The sequence below is a fragment of the Limulus polyphemus genome, unplaced genomic scaffold, assembly GCF_000517525.1.
Source record: "Limulus polyphemus unplaced genomic scaffold, Limulus_polyphemus-2.1.2 Scaffold2015, whole genome shotgun sequence".
In the NCBI taxonomy this organism is placed as follows: Eukaryota; Metazoa; Arthropoda; class Merostomata; order Xiphosura; family Limulidae; genus Limulus; species Limulus polyphemus.
In genome coordinates, this window is record NW_013667625.1 from 167,480 (window position 1) to 186,195 (window position 18,716).

Genomic DNA, 18,716 nt, shown 5'->3' on the forward strand with positions numbered 1-18,716 from the left:
TATATATATATATATATAATTAATTGCTTGTGACAACATGAAATAAATCAACTCTGTATCACTCAACTGGGCAAATATATTTCAAGTTTCTTTCATATACAGATAAATTCAGTCTTATAACACGATAGTCTATCTCTAACACATTTTAATTGTAATATTCCACAACACTTAAAGCTACATTTTTCTCATGGGACATTATGTCATTTTGTAAGTATATAAAAAGTATGTTACATGTATATGCAGGCTCAAACATTCTCCTATTTTAGAAAAGAGCTCTAGCTGTGTTTGTGACCTACAACATTTATTTGTTAAAACGATTTTATTAGATTTTCTTGCTTTTTTTTTTTAAATGCCTAAAACAGGAATTTGTAGGGGGTTCTTTAGATCCCAAAATTAAATTTCTGCATAGAAAAGATAATATAGGGTGTTTCTCTATTTAAGCCCTATGTCTGAGACCTACCATCAGACATTCTGTCATATTAAGATTTAACTTTGTTACGTACAGAAATAAAACCAGCTTGTAAAATAAGAGTGTGATTTTAAATTAAGGAAATTTCTGCTAACATTTACTTAATAATTTGAACAATTGTTTTTGTTTTTTTTTTTAGCTTTGGTTTTGACTTGTTTTGAATTTCGCGCAAAGCTACACGAGGGCTATCTGTGCTAGCATTCCCTAATTTAGCAATTTTAAAACTAGAAGGAAGGCAGCTAGCCATCACCACCCACTGCCAACTCTTGGGCTACTCTTTTACCAATGAATAGTGGGATTGACCATCACATTATAATTCCCCCACAGCTGAAAGGGCGAGCATGTTTGGTGGGATGGGGAATCGAACCCACGACCCGCAGATTGCGAGTCGAGCTCCCTAACCACCTGGTCGTGCCAGGCCTAATTTAAATAAAGAACAAACTTTTGTAGTTACTGTTGCAGTGTAAAAATATTAAAGTGATATGGTTTAAGTTAAAATGGGGTTAAATTAAAGTTGCAAATAAAACATTTTATAGAAATTTCACATAAAAAAAAAGAATAGACACCAACAATTAGTAATAATCAAGAAAATAAAAAACAAGAAAGTTACAAGTACATTTCTGAAAACTTCAAAATGTTAACTTTATTTTGCTGTGAGTCGGCCATATTTTTTTTCAAAAAGAAATATGCCGACTTGGTTCTGTAAATTGATTCTATAATTAACTTGGACTCAGACACCAATTTTTTTTTCAATATGAAATTACTGGAGATACGTTTGGAATACAGAAATTTTAAAATACATGAAATCAAATCAATGTTAGTACTATTGGATTGTTGTAATAGATTATACGTATAATAATGAACAAACAGGTTAAATTATACTCCATGCTGCACAACAAAGGTGCTCCTAAACTCCCATCCACCCACACTTAAGGGAGCGTATGTTTGTTTTTCATAGCCAAATCTGATATTTTAACAATAACAATCCTCTTGAACTTTTTCCAGTGACAAATATATATATAATATACAGCATGTTTATAAAGAAAAACCCTGTCATTAAAGTTATCACATCTTAATAACTAATTTTCTCAGGGGGAGCTACATTTCACCAGAGGCAAGTTGAGAATTATAAGTTCATTCAAGAAAATTACGAGACAGTAGGTTATACAGCTCTCTTAACCGAATGGGAACTGTCATAGTTTATAATACCCCCCTTAACTGAATAGGATCTGATTGTCATAGTTATAATGCCCACTTAACTGAATGGAAACTGATTGTCATAGTTATAATGCCCACTTAACTGAATGGGAACTGACTGTCATAGTTTATAATACCCCCTTAACTGAATAGGAATTGACTGCCATAGTTTATAATGCCCACTTAGTTGAATAGGAATTGTCTGCCATAGTAATAATGCCCACTTAGTTGAATAGGAACTGACTGTCATAATTATAATGCCCACTTAGTGGAATGGAAACTGACTGTCATAGTTATAATGCTCACTTGGTTGAATGGGAACTGACTATCACAGTTATAATACCCACTTAATTGAATGGGAACTGATTGTCATAGTTATAATGCCCACTTAACTGAATGGGAATTGACTGCCATATTTATAATGCCATCTTAGCTGAATAGAAAATTGACTGACATATTTATAATGCCCACTTAGCTGAATAGGAATTGAATGTCATAATTATAATGCCCAATTAATTGAATGGGAACTGACTGCCATAGATATAATGCCCACTTAGCTGAATAGGAATTGACTGCCATATTTATAATGCCCACTTAACTGAATAGGAATTATTTGCCATATTATAATGCCCACTTAGCTGAATGGGAAATGATTGTCATAGTTATAATGCCAACTTAACTGAATAGGAATTGACTGTCAAAGATATAATGTCTACTTAACTGAATAGGAACTGACTGTCATGGTTATAATATCCACATAACTGAAAGTGTAGAGTGTATTCAGTGGCATATCAAAACTTAAACCTTGGGCCTTTCAATCCATAGCTCACTATGCTAACCACTTGGCCAAACCCAGCCCCCCCCTTTAGAAAGAATAGTTTATATTAGTTAAAAAAAATCATTTCTTGGGAATTCAGTAATGAAGATTTGCAACTCTGTTTTACCAAAGATGAAATAATTCTTGACATAACAGAAGAAATGGTTTTGTTATGTCAGGACATGTTTGTTGCTTGTCTGGTTTCATTTACAATTTGTAATTATAACTACACACTAGCTATTTTGCAGGCATATTTCTTTGAGCATTTTTGTCTGGCATTTAAATGATATGTTCTTTTTTTTATCTGTCTTCTTTACAAAAATTAAGAATCCAAATACCTATGATGTTCTATGTTAAAATTCCAGATATTCATTTAAAAAAATGTTTATAAAATGTATCAACAAAGAAATTAAACATCTAAATCACATTCTTTCTGTTTTACTTAAAAAAGAAAAGTACTTCTGGAATGGTCAACTGTCCTGATGCAGCAGCCTGAGCAGCTTTACGAAACTGTTCCTCAAATGGGTTCAAATCTTGAAACAGGCCCACTTCTTCACAGTTTAAAATAAATCTTGTTGGTGTGGGTGTTTGGTCTAAGATAAAAAAAACATAAAACCAAACCGTAAAACAAAACTAAATTCCATGTAATTTATAATACAACATTACAGTGTAGTTTATAATAAATACTTTTACTGAATAAAAGTAATAAAATAGTAATAGTAAATGCTACTGTTTATGCTTGGTACTGGTACAATAACCCATTTACACGGTGAGGCAAAAGTTACGATACAGTTTGTACTAAAGAAAATATTATGAAGAAAATGGAAACCAAATAATTACTGTTTGTTTCAGAGTAACAGATAGTTAGAAATTAAACTATGTTCTAAATGAAACAACTATACAGACACTTTTCCCTCATCCTCTATATTTATGGCAGTATATGACATCTGTATGATATATATATCATAACTGTATCTCACATAGTCACAACGAGGTTCTCGCATAAATTGTACTACAACTTAACACATTGGCCAATGTGTTAGATAACCATTAAAAGATATATTTCAAAATTTTGAGCATTAAATCATGATATACTGATATGTCACAAAAAATTGTTGAAGATATTAACAAGAAAATCATTCTTACAGCCTGTCTGAGAGTCAATGAGACTGAATTAGGGAACTGGGAGTTACAAGAATAAGATAAGAAATTTTGGGGTGAAGGATTTCACCTAAGGATGTTGAGGGATTGAGCACATTCTTCATCTGCCCTAATGGTTTATTTGAGGGGAATGTGTTAAGAATTTATGTGTAATGTAGGTATGTGTATGGTTTATTTGAGGGGAATGTGTTAAGAATTTGAGATATTTGTGTGTATAGTGTAGGTAACTGTAAAAGGCGGACAGAATCTACATTGGTGGGTGGAGAGAAGGTAGGGAGCATGAATAAGGTTAGAGAGAAGCCAGAGAGCAAGGTGCAAAAGATGAGGAAGGAGAGAGAATTGAGAGTTGTTAATGGATACTGGAGTAGGTTTTACACTCTTGTTACGTGGGAGCTCTTTTCAAGTTTGGTGTTTTTGCTGGATACTTTGGTTTAGATGTTGGCTTCTCAGTAGGTTGGGATTTCTTGATTGCAGAGGATCTCCAACTTTGGTGTGGAACTTGATTATAAATTTCCAGGCCATAAGTAATACCCTTTGAAGACAATATTCCTATCTGCAATAATCTCTTGGGGTTGTAGGCTCCCCTAGGGTATACCACTTTGGACTAAGTATTTTAAAATTCACTGAACATAGATTGCTGTTACCACACTTCACATAACACAGGGTATATTTATTGGTTGTTAAAGGTTCTAGTATTCTGATAAGAACAAAGAAATATTTGCTTAGATAAAGAACTTAAAAACAACAATAAAAAAACAAACACTTTACTGCCAGAAGAATTTAGCAGGGCAGGGCTGTGTTCCTCTTCCACACAATAGTAGAAGTGTTGGTGCTCAGGCAGGTACTGCACTTAACCACTGTGCAGTGGTTAAGTAAGCCTTGTTGAGCCTTCCTCAGCCATCTACATTAACAGAACTTGTAAAAAATGTGAAGAAAACAGGTATATAGAGCTGAGGAACCATATTTTGTATTGCTCAACATGTAGAACTACTACCAATTTTTGTGTAGGAGTCTGGATTTTGCTTCCTCGTAGCTTGGAAATTGGTGCGATTGTAGAGACACTGGTGGACAGTTCAGGTTCCAGATATCTCAATGCATTCAAGTTTCCATTGAGAAGTTAAAAAAAGAAAAGAAGAGAGTACTGGAAAACCTTGTTTGAGAATCAACTCACCAAACATGTCTCCCTGACTCGCAGACTGGGTATTAGACAGAAATTACTACATTGGTATATTTCACAATGATTTTTTTACCTTTTTTTTCTTCAGCATTTTATGTACCCTTTTTCAAGTGTAAATTTTAATATAAAAATTTGGATATTTTTGAAAGGAAATAACAGAATGCATTCTTATCAGCATATATACAAGTTGATGATATTTAAAATTTTATTACTTAGCCAATGGGATTGTTATGATAACCAATGGTTTCACAACTTTTTAACAAGTATTCTAATGACACAAAGTTTTACTCATTAAAGTGGTTTAGAAAGCTTTTCTAAGTACTTGTTTGCATGGATCTACTTTCAATATACCTCCGCCAAAGAAACGATGTTTTCACAAGAGCATCTGTAAACCATTAATTTAATAAACTTTGATAAATTTGACACAAGTTCATTTGAAGTGTTTATCAATTTGTTTAGGTTTAACTTCATTACATTAATAAGTAAAATAAACAAACCAACAAAAGATGACTTCATATATAGTCCACTGGTCAAGTTGAGTGACATATCATGCTTTCTTTTATGAACAGTCAAGTGATCTTCATTTGCAAATCTCTGAAATAGCCCATAATAACCATTAAATGTTTCAGCACAGAAAGAACTACAAAAAAGGACAATGTTTTTGATAATAGGACTTTCATAAACATTCTTATAGCATAATAATGAAAACTAAAGAAGGTAAAAGATATTCTACCGTACACAGTAAACTTACCACTGAAAAATTATAACAACATATTCATATACATTACTTACATTTGCCTTAGATCTGCTCAGTCTGGAACATTTCCCCTTTCACTTTGTATTAGTGATTCCTTTTGCTATCTTTATAAGAAATTCAAAGACAAAAACAATGTATGCTACTTTGAATAACCCAAATTCCTATGGCATGATGATCTTACAGAAGTTATGCCATTGCTGTTAAACCCCAAACATGTTTATAAGTAACAGTTGGACTAATCTAGTATTGATTAATTTTTTAGTATGAATCAACCATGCAGTTTATATTTCAAAATAACATAAAATGCAGATGTATCATAAGCACTAAAAAAAAAACTATCCTGTATTTATATATAAAACCTAGTAACTGCTCTATACTACGTTCTAATTTCATGCAATATCAGCCTAAATTAGTAAAAATAACAGAATTTATACTAATATGATAATGAAATTTCAACAATACAATGATTAATCACAAGATGAAACTTCCTCTTTCATTCAGCAGTAAAATCATATTCAACCAAGATATTGTCACTACAACTATTCTGTCTATCAAAAAATTCAAAAATAAAAATCTGAAAAATAACTGTTGCACTGGTTTAATTTCTTTCTTTAGAAAAACTACAGTATTGAAAAGTAGCAAATGAAATCGAAACTTTTTAAAACAGAAAAATTTACACGACTATTCCTAGGTCTACAACCTTTAAACTCGTACTTAAAAATTACTGAAACAGTTTAAGAAGTGCCTGTAAAACTTAGTATAAGACACCACTTCCCAAACATTTTTTTCCTATGCAACCCCGTTTTTATGTCACCCCAGACAGCATCCAAAACACCACAGCAAATAACACATTCAGAGGGTGATTTTCAAAGCTTTTTAAAACAGAAGAAAAGTAGGCCTAATTGTAATCATCTTCTCACATCCCAAAATGGGATCACAACCCACAGTTTGGAAACTAAGAGATAGTTTTAAAGTATGTGAATTTTTGCTGTGTTGTATCAGACGGTAAGCTGGTGTAGTGTCTGTGGTTTCATCATATAGTGTCTGGCCTGACCAATGAAAAATACATGAAATATACACTAGTTTTTCATGATGTGTTTTTATTTTGCTAAATAGAAATATGACTCAAAAATAATTTCTGCATTTCAAACTATTTTAAACAATCTATAAGTCAAATTCACACATGCGTACATGCATAATTCACACAGACACAAAGTTTCCAGCACATTCTACAATCTATATAGTCATAAAGATGTTTCCTAACATTGTTTCTTATGTGGATACATGAACTGCCTTTTGAGATGAATCTCGTCATTCAGTTTTAATATTCAACTTACATATAAATATTAAAATAATGTCAATAATGCTAATTTAATTTTAGCAAATGATTATTTTTTTTACAAAAAACATAGGCAGTAATTAAACCAAAGTTAACAATAATAACAAGCCACTCATACCAAGTTAAACTTCCACAAATTGTATGATTCATACCACAAATAAACAACTGAAATGAACTTTTTTTTAAATCAAAGAATTCTATCCTCACTAACATATTCACATGTATAAGGCTCAACAACACAAGACATAACTTTAATGAGAACACCAACCAGCACTTGGGTAGAAGCACTTCTATTAGGGCCCCATTCAAGTTGATAATATTAAATAGGAACTTTTTTAATGTAGGCTATAAGTGTCATAGCACTAAACAGAAAAAATAACAAAAACGGTTCTATAATGTTTAGAAAATATCATACATGTGATTTTCTGAAAAACAACAAAACACATACAACAGTATCTGCTTCATGTGTTCATTTTTTTAGTAATTTCATGCAACTTAAACATTAATCAATACACGTTTTTTTATGATTAGGGTGTATTCATATATATATTATTCATTTCTTCATTTAGTTTTTTTTTATATAAAGATACAACAACCACTAACTATGGGACACATTAATTACTTAGTTGCTCAATAATACTACGAGATCATTACTCAACAAGTCAGTTATATGTAGTTGATATAACATTACCAATCACAATGAACTTCAAGTATGATGATCATTGTGCATAGGTATGGATACTGTTAATGGGTTGGTCAAAACATGTTTAATAATAAAATAATAGCTTGATTTTTTTTCTGTTTTAAGGAAACCAACGCACCACAGTACAACAGACGTATCAAAAAAGTTCACACTGGAACCCACTTAGCATCCAATTCAGCAATTTTGGTAACACAGTGGCTGTTATACAACTTAGCAGGACTATTTGTGGAAGTTTGATGTGTTTAAAGTGGCCAAAACATTTACTAAAGAAACAAAGACTTAACCAATACTGGTGTTTTTCGATCTCTACAGATTTATACATCCCCCAAAACCACTTCAAATCTGATAATTCATCTGAAATATTTTTACTATTTGTAATTTTTCAACTTTGTCAGGTATGGAGTAAGGCATAAGATTACCCTCCCTTCAGTAGGATGTGTTTAAATATGTTTTGTTAGCATAGTTTCAAAGCATTTATGTTTTAAGATCTGATTTATTAGTTGCATGTTTTTAAAGCTTATTGAACTAGGAATTATTTATTTAATTGCAAAAGGATAGAAAAATACAATTCAACGGTATCAATCACATGGGCTAATCACATCAATTAAAATTAATCAAAGTTATTTAGACAGATGGCAGTGTACAACAGAATAGAGCAGTTTCCTGTTCATCAAATCTGTTCTTTAATATGAATTCCTGCTATTTCAACATGGTAGCTGATTACCCCAATCAATGGTTTCAAACTTTTTTCACTAAAGATACCTTAACCCAGTTTCCTCGATTTTTATGATACCCCTTGCTGCCACGTGCAATATTGTTTTATGGATTTTTTTTTTCTGTTCTTAATTATTCTTCATTTGGGGAAAGTTTCAATACATCCTTAGCAGCTTGCCATGACATACAGTTTGGAAACTACTGACCTGGGTGTTTTCTCCGATACCTTTTATGCATCTTAGCTATACGTGAAAAGATAATTTGTCATCAATATTTCCCCTTCTGAAACTCTGTTCTAGAGCTGGGCAACTTAGTAAATTAATTGATTACCTATGGGCAACAATTACTGTCATGTAAACTAATCAACTAAAGAAAATTATGATTAAATATATTACCACAAAAGTAATCAACTAATTGAAATTAGGGTTTTTGATTATTATTACTTTTGATTACTTCAGCAACTCAATTAAACACAGCTACTAAGGCTATCTGCCATGTCACTAATTTTGAACTACTGACTAAAGATTAGGCAACTGGCTGGCAGCACCTGCCATCAACTTGTTTTTTGCTTATGTATATCATGGTTTGAGAAATACAGTATTAATCAATTGATCATATGTAATCAATCAATGGTGCTCTCAATTAATCGATTAGCAAATACCACTAATTGTCCAGCACTATTCTGTTCACTGTAAACTTCAATTATGACTAAGAACTAGAATTTCAGAAACTTGTTTCAGTTGCAATAAAGAGTTCTTTGTTTCAACTACAGTTGGAACAACAACATCACACGCACTCATTTTATCCCTATGAACTATGGCTGTCTTGTACTAATATTACGTTCCAGTTTATTCCTAAGCATGGGGTAAATGCAAACAAATTACATTTATGGAAACAAAGATAATGATAAAATAAGACACTTGTTCCCATATCCTATACTTTGATTTGAATCACAACTGATAAATAGAACTAAAAAGCACCAATATAAAAATGTTTGATGAGCTTCAATCGTTGCTGAAGTTGATCAATTCAGTTAGCACTGAGAAAAGAAATACTGTGAAAAATCATGAGATATATATAACTTATAATTTTTGTAAGAGGGTAACCAAAATCTTACCTTTTATGACAACACTTTAAAATTTAGCAAGTGTATGCAAATTTTCAATTTCTAGAATGGTGTTTGATTACAAGCAAATTTATATTTGTTTCTGCCATATCAAAAACATATTGAAATATTTGGATAACGATTTTTGACATAGATATAGTCAGTTTTTGAAGTTGCACATAGTTAAATACACTTGGTAACAATGTTTTATTACCAAAAATTTCTAATCAAAGCAAGGTACCTATATAGATGAAAAATAACAATTACTTTGACACATTATGTACATAGATTGATATAACACTCTCATTGGAAGTATGCAAATATGCGATGTCATAAAACATAAATTCCTAAAGATGAAAACACACCAATTCTACAGTTGGTACAAACACTTTTATAAATATTTTCATTGGTAATTCCAATAATATAACATCAGTTAGCATAAAAAACCTAGATTATCCCTAAATCCATATATTAAGTTAACAATACAAAACAATTCTTACAAAGCAATAATTAAGTATCAAATTTCAATTATATAAGCTTCCAAAGCATCCTAAATTGGACATATAAAAAATAATATGAAACTGGTTTATAACTAGCTACGAGGTTATAGTGAAAAATACACAGTATATGTTCCATTCATCTGGTGAAACAACAAAACAGTTTTTGAAAAGTATTATTTTATTAAGCATACTGTAAAATTAAGATTTACATTAGTCATAGTAAGGATCCTTTAAAAAAATGGGTATAGCTTTTCTTCATAGTCACTTAAAATGTTCATTTGTTTTTAATTAGTGTTTCTTCCATGCAGACAATCCTTTTTCAAAACTTGTGTATTGTTTCACCTATAACATCTGACTGTAAGGGTTTTAAAAAAGCTACAATGCGTCCCATAACGTACATGTAAACCAAATCTAACAAACACTAACTTCCTAGCCTTGAGTTTCAAACAGCTTGCTTCAATTCTCTTTTCTTTTATACTTTTATTTTCTACAAGATAAAATTACAATTCAACTCACAATTACTGTAGCTACTTATGTGTACATGTGCATACACATTAATGTTTATTCAGCCAGATGAGATGGATTCACAACATATAACTGAAACTTGTAAACATAAGGTTCAAAGATTCGTTTAATGACAGGATTTTTGGAGCTCCAAATTTTGAATTGTTAACATGTTTCTTGATTCCTATTTGTTGAACCATACAGTACTTACCACAGCATGTAAGTAGACAACTTCTAAAGTACTGTATAATCAATCCCTCATACAGCACACAAGCTATTTATGTGCAAAATGTTATGGTTGATATATTTGTTGCAGAACCTTATGATCTAATTTATGGTTGATATATTTGTTGCAGAACCTTATGATCTATGTTATGGTTGATATATTTGTTGCAGAACCTTATGATCCATGTTATGGTTGATATATTTGTCGCAGAACCTTATGATCTTCCAAAATCTTTTGATCAAAACAAGCTAATTTATAACAAATATTTTACTCTAGCTACGAACAACTGAAATGTTACTATCATGTTTCTTAATAGAAAAATTATCCATTAAAATCTTTAAAAAACAGAATATACTTACAATTTCAAAATAATGCTGGGCCCAGATTTTTACAAATTACACATCTGAAACTTCAAAAACTTTTAACTCCACAAAATAACCATAACTAAAGAACATAATCTTGGCATATGCAAGCTTAGGAAAAAGAAACAGAAAGAAAACAACCTAACTATGGAAATTATCATAAAATTTACAATTATCTACTTATGACTCAAAATATCTTAAGCAAGTAATCTGCACAATATCTAACTTCCTAGCCTTGAGTTTCAAATACCTTTCTTCAATTCTCTTTGCTTTCATACTTTTATTTTCTACAAGATAAAATTACAGTTTAACGCACGATTACTATTGGCTGTTGATAGTCACTTTATCTCTCTGCAAACATTAGTTCTACAATTAAATTACTAAGGGGCTTAAGCCAGTTTTTATTAACAAACTCAAAAGATAGCAAAAGTATACAATAAAGGAAAAATATGTAAAATATAAACATAACAATAAAAATGAAGGAATAACCTTGCAACCTATATATCAGAACAACTAACTTAATAAATAATGTAGCTAATTTAATCAGTCTTACTGGGGGTATGTACTGTTATACAACAAGATCTTGTAATGATTAGATTGCATTGAGTTAACAGTTGATATCCTCATTTTTATCAATATTTTCACCTGTAATCTTAATAATATCTCATGAGGTTCACCCAGCTTAAAAAGTTGACTATTAGTTAACCTTCTATATAGTAAAATCTAGATAGATTTTGTTTCACAAATTCATATAAAAACATTATTAATGCAAGTTGCATATCTGAAAGAGCAGACATCATGAACAGCACAATAAATAAACAAATAAATGCTTTATTTTGTCTAACCTTAGACATTTAATATGAAGGTCACACTAAAAGCATAATTGTTAGTTTTATTACCATGTTACATCCTGTTATTGGGCAAGCAAATGGCTTGTCATTATCTCCCATAATGGCCCAGCCACTAAGATCTTCATCAACTGTCTAGCCATCAGTTAAAATCTGTATAAAAAAATCATATTACAGTTAAAAAAATTATTCAAGACAGGGAATACCAAATATTAATGTTAATTACATTTGACACATCCTTTTCTCTCAATTATATATAATTTTCCGTAATTACCTAACTATATTAAAAAAAAAAAACATCTTCAGAGGGTTGAGTTCAATATATTAAAATTATTTTGGAGCCTAACCATGTCATTACAGTTCATATCACCACATCTGATCATACTTTACCTGATAATCATACATTATGGGAATAGCCCTGCAGCATAGTTTCCATTGCAAAATGCTCTGACATAAGGTAGTCATGTCCAAAACACATTATTCCTCTCTGAATACTTTCCATAATACATCAAGTGAAAACAAACAAGGGTTTCCCAGCACCTGTTATAACAGGCTGATCACACAGAAATCCATAAGAGCTGCATTCAGCAACTTGACTGGTATGTCTTCATAAGAAATAACCTGAATACCCATTACATTCTGTAGTTGCTTGAGGTATGCAATGGTTGAACAAAAAGTATGAACCCATACCCTGTTGCCTCATTTCAGATGGAGATATTTTCTGATTATGTTACCAGGGTCACATGAATAGCTTTTGCATTGACCTCTGATTTCATGGATTCTCACCTGATACAAGGTGCCACACTTTGCTTACTAAGGATGGGGTATGACTTGTTGCAGGTTTCTTTCTAGGTAGTCCTTGTGTCCCAAGTCTATATATAACCAAAAGCATTAAGTTCAATGGATATCCTCATCTTGGAAATTCCAAATTCAAGATATGACCACATCTTTGTGATTTGAGTATAACAATATTTTGCACTGGAAAAGGCAGTTGCATACCTTTTTCAAAAATGATGAATTTTGTATGGCATAACACTATCTACACAGTGTCAAAATGTAGTTCTAATGCATGCTATTACACAGTGACTTTATACTGGATGTGGTCATGTTTTAATATTATGTACTCAACCCTGTATCACAAGTTTGAGTGGTTTCCTTCAATTATGAGACTAAAAAAAATAAGCAAGCAGAAAATTGCTTTCCTTAGGAAAGTAATATCAAATAAATGATGTTAACCAGAAAAACACTTTATCAAAACATATACAATGAAATCCAATGGGATGCACTTGTATCTTTTCTAAGTATTAAAAATAGTTATCTTAAACTGACAAATATGGATTCTGTATCATCAGGTGTACAGTATAAGTTATTTTGATTTTTCCAGCTCAAAGATTAACTTAACACCTGAACCTAGACAAACTAGAAAACAAAGAAGCAGAATAGTATTTATCAACTCTTCACAACCAACAGTGGATCATAACACAAACAAAAATGCTTTTTTACTATTTATTTTCCCACTATTTCTGTACTAATAAGCTTAAGTATGCTAAGAATTTAAGGAGTACGTCATACTATGTAAAATCTTTTACTGTCAAGAGCAGAGAACATATATGTCCTCCCACTAGAACAATGCCATGTGAGTTTAGAATTTTTACCATCATGAAGAAAGGATGTTTACCTTAAAACTTCCAAAAATTTACCAGTTTCAAATTTCAGGTAACAAGGTATTAAATTGTCTGTTTTTTATAGTGATTCTAAAAATAAACCTGGTACTGGGATAGTTGTTTATCTATAAATGTAGCAGTGAAAGAGTCAGTCAAAGATCTAAACTTGCAGTTAAATCCAAGAGTAAATGTAAACAAGATACAAAGACAAAAAATATACAAATGCTGGAATATCAAAAATAAAGCAATCATTAAAATGTGTGCATTTTCTGACTTAAGTTTTTGTTTAATAACCAACCTGTAACCTAATTGTATTAGTCTATCATGGTGGTGATGTGCTGAAAGCGCAGAAATCCTGCACTTTTTAATTCCCCTCCCCCCATCTAAAAACAGTACATTGCAAGATCAGTGGCATGGCTGACATTTTGATCTGTCAATTGCACATTTCTATGAGTAAACATATTTTTTTAAAACAAGTCTTTCTGTTACACATGTTTTAAGTAATAAACAAGATTATTTCGTTCCATTATTGATCACTTAGAAGGCCACAAGCATGGAATTTTTTTAGATCCAAAACAAGGCTATCACATCTGCAAGCCTTGCATTCAGGGCAAAACAACTGAGGTGCCAGGCTACACTGATTATCATAAGGTATATGACTATTTTGATATTTCTTTATGCTATTTATGACTCATTATTTTAAGTCTATATTTAAAACAAATTATATGATGTATAAGTAGTTGCAGGTGACTTATATTACTGACGAGTAATAAAATAAACTGTATTTATATAGACTACGACAACCTCAGAACTACTACCATCTATCAATGCACTAGTGAGGCACCCACCCATGACATTTTGGGTTGAGAACAACTAAGTTACACATGTTTAATGTGTAAAATCCACAGAAAACACTTAGGTTTCATTTAAGAAACTTATGCGTTGTACAATAAATAGCAAAACAGTGATAAAACAATCCTATTCCATCAACTAAATACAGTTGTTCATGAATTATCCTTTTTAATACTTTTCAATATATCTCAAGGATGTCCCTCAAGATTTCCACAGTCTGTCCTTAGTTTTGATAAAAGGAGACATGGGTTCTTTAAACTGTAAAACCTAGGAACAAAACTGCTACCACATCTTGCTTGGCTAATTGGATATCAGCAATATAAATATTTTATATAGCCTCACTATGAAATACCATTCAATTTATCTAATTTGATGATGTAAAAAAATTTTAATTTTTTTACATATATTTTGAATACTGTTCCAAGAGAAACTAATTCCTTACCAATCCACAAAAACTTTCATTACTATATTGGACAACACTAGCAAAGCAGTATAAGATGAAAGAAACCCTTACTGAACACTGAATGATTTTTGTATAGTCTAACTTTATTTGCCCTTGTCTACAGTTAATGATGAGGGATGGAATTCTCTTAAATTGGTCAACACTGTAGCTCACTTACATGTGCCAAGGATGAACTGGGGCTTACATTTATTTTTTTTACCAAAATTAACAATTCTACTGGTAGGAAAAAATATTGAGCATTTTCATTTAGTTTTTGAATATTTAAAATTTACTGTTTATAATAATTTTAAGTTATTAAAAAATTTGTTGCCATTTTGTATACATATGCATATCAATAATGTACTGGAAGCACTGGTTATTTGTCTACTAATTAGTCATTAAAATCTTACCTTTAACCTTTTAAACATAAGGTATACTTACAGTAACATTGTAGCAATCAGAAGTTAATTGCCATCATGGCTAGTAGCCTATACAATCAGCTAAGTCTAATTATCAATAGGTAATAAAAAATGTTTATATCTAGACACTAATTTCTAGCTTTTTATTAAATTTTGGCTGCTAATCAGCTGCCATCCTCAGGAATATCTTAAGAAAGACTTTTTCTATGTTGGTAGTGGCCAGGATTCAATCCTGGGTCTTCATGATGGAAGTCTGTTGCTTTATCCACCAAACTGGAGACCCCAACAGATATCATATTGGTATGGGTTAAAATATCTTGAAATGTTTTAGCTGGAAAGAAGAAAGACTTGGGGAGACTTGAGGTTTTCAAGACCGATTGTTTTGAAATCAATAAATTCAGGTGACATTTTCAAAAAATTTGGAAGTAAGTCTAGAGGACAAAAGATCAAGAAAGCTCAAACAAACACAGATCCAGTTACGGCAGTGTTACTTATCTATGAGAGTATTTGACACATGGAATAGTTTGCCTTTGACTGCAGTAGAACCTGTAACATTGAAGACCTTTCAAAGGAGAATGGAGGAGTATTTTACTTTTTTTTAGAGACCAAGGTTAGAAAGAAGAAAAGGCATTGTGTTGAATCAATAGTTTAAAAGTAAAAAAAAAAAATTATCACAACCTTTTGAACAAATGCTGTGCTATTACTGTACCAAAAGTGTTTCTCAAAACACAAGATATGGACAACAGGGGACCATTTGGTAAAATATTTCTTAAATAGTTAAAACCAAATTATATACAATTTTCTACCCTCTTTTTTTTAATTATATGTTTTCATCAAATGTTAGTACCTAATATTTAACCACTTTTTACCATAAATTTCCTCCCCAAACTATTTTTAATAACTAATAATAATATGAACATAAATATAGTAAGTTTACATACACGATTCTAAACATCACCCTTTTTTAGTTTTTATAAGTTTCGGTAATTAAGACTGAGAAACTATAAGCTCATGAATCATGGCAGTAAATACTAAAATAGTAATGTCTTATAATTTTAGTCTGCCTGGTACTAACGGTACACCTTAACCACTATTTAAAATCATTAACTTGAAATATGAATATGGAATATAAAAATACATTCTCAATGTTAACAGAATATTACTTGAAGTTGAGTGTAGGCTAATACTTAATTTTTTTAAATAAACTACTATTACTAACATCACACTTACAAGTTACAACTTACACTTACCGTAACATTAATACTAACGCTTAACGTTAGCTTAGCCTTACGACTGACAGACGAGTCAGTAAAAAAGTACTTATAGTACTAGTACTGCTGTAGTGTTATACTAATACGTATAACATAACTTAGGTCAACGTTATGTTAATAATTACACTTTACACTATTAGTATTACTAGTATTAGTGATTACTACTAGTACCACATTGACAGAAGTATGCAACAGTAATACCTAAAAATAACATTCCATTAAAAAAAAGGCATTTCGTAACAACTACTTACACTACATTTGAGCATTCGTCAAGGTACTCTAGAAAAATCTTGCATGAGTGTTTTTCTTTCTATGATAGTTTTTGATTTTGTCAAACGTTTTTACTCATAAGCCATAAATACGTTAGGCCTAAACAGAAACTAGGTGCCCTGGGTTCATGATAACTTTGATTATTAAAAGTGGTGTAAGGAACGGATATACGTCACGTATCGAAATATGGTGCTCTTGAATCTGGAAAAACTGCCTGGCAGAAACTATTTCTGTGATAATTTATCTTTAGAATAACAAATATACAGACGACGGAAACGCTCATTTTGAATAAGCAGAACAATTGTCAATTTTTAAAAACTCATAAAAAGCTTTAATGCATGATTTGCTGAGCTTTTCCAAAACAACAAGTTTGGACTTATGTGAAAGATATGTATTACGAATTTCCTTGCTGCTGCTAAATATTACGAGCAAATCTGGAGAGCTAATATGGATGTAGAATACAATAACGCAAACTATTCTGTTATACTAGAGAAGAACTTTAACCTTTTGTTGAATTTTTGTTAGACAGTACAAAATGTATAAATATTCGAAAACTCAAAGGTATATACGTATTTAGGAATTAAAAAGTATATTTATATACACTTATTTTGATTTGAATAGTCTATCGAGCCAATTTACATGTGAAATTTCACATAATTAATTAAGACAGTCACTGTCCCCTTACTGATCAGTTGTGTTACCATATCCACCCGACAAATCAGCTTCTTCAAATCACTGCCGGATGAAACGCGAATAGGATTGCTTATTGGTTTTAGACTTTCGTACAAAACTACACAAGGGTCAGTAAGACATAGCTGACCCTAGTTTTGAGGTCATATTGTACAGGACGTTACTTTATTTTAACTTAACTTGGGGCTTCACTTAAGTATCACAGTGTTGTAAGTTTACTTTACAGGGGTGGGGCATGCACTGGGCTACTGAGAGAGATCACTAAGGTTTCACTTCTATTCTCTCTCGCGCGCGCCAGTCCAACACACTTACAACAGGCATACTTACCCTTGTTTTGTTGTAGTGTATTATGATAATAATTCTGTTCTGTGGTTAAAGATTATTATTGTGTACTTTCCATGATTCGACTCGTTTTTTACAAGGAATTCAGTTAGAGATCACAGAGATAAATAATCAAACACTCTATAGTCTGGTATTCTTCAAACATCCAGCTAGTGGACCCCCTGCCTGTTCTGAGGGAAAATGTGGAATACCACAGAGTAAGAAGGAAAATGAAATTTTTAAAACGCAACCAAGGCGCATACACTGCTAAATTAGGGACGGCTAGCGCAGATAGCCCTCGTTTAGCTTTGCGCGAAATTCATAACAAACAAGCCTTTTCAGTACAAGATAAATTGTTTTCGTTTGTCACATGTTCACATGGAAATTTTTTGGTTGATTATATTAATTTATATTTGCTTTTTTAAAGTATTAAATAAAAAAGTCTGAGTCCTTGGTCCAGACGTTAGCGTGCTGGGCTGCTTACGGAGAGACCAACGTTCTAGTTTGCGATAAGCTGTCAAACACGCTTCACATTTTCAGCTATGGAAGTGTTATAAAAGTGCCAGTCAGTCTGCTATTCGGCGGGTATTGACTGACTGCACTCCAGCTGGTCCGCAGTTCAAAATAAAGGCCAACCACATCCGAATCTGACCTAGTGCTGCGAGCGCCAAAGGTTCTGGTGAAATGCCCCGTCAGGATATATTCTATTCAATTAAGCAAAACGATGCAAGATGATACATTTCCTTGATTACAGCAATGCTGAATTTAACTTGGATTTAGCCAGTCAACCAACCACAATCAAGGATTTAGCCAGTCAACCAACCACAATCAAGTAACTGATTAAAACATGAACTTTTATAAGTGAGATGAGTGAGTCTCCAGCTGAATGGGTGAAGGTTGATAGTAAT

At 31.7% G+C, this 18,716-nt stretch overlaps 1 protein-coding gene across 1 annotated transcript in view; it reads right to left on the reverse strand.

Moving 5' to 3' along the window:
* LOC106465660 (cyclic AMP-dependent transcription factor ATF-2-like) overlaps positions 1-16,920 on the reverse strand; it is a 29,207-nt gene extending 12,287 nt beyond the window's left edge. Inside the window, exons 1-4 of the mRNA XM_022393597.1 lie at positions 16,779-16,920; positions 11,931-12,032; positions 5,319-5,415; positions 2,926-3,076 (exon numbers count right to left, since the gene is read on the reverse strand). Of these exons, the coding sequence (XP_022249305.1) occupies positions 2,926-3,076; positions 5,319-5,415; positions 11,931-11,981 (299 nt within the window). The 5' untranslated portion in view covers positions 11,982-12,032; positions 16,779-16,920. The remainder of the gene's footprint in view (positions 1-2,925; positions 3,077-5,318; positions 5,416-11,930; positions 12,033-16,778) is intronic.
* Positions 16,921-18,716: the final 1,796 nt, after the last annotated feature.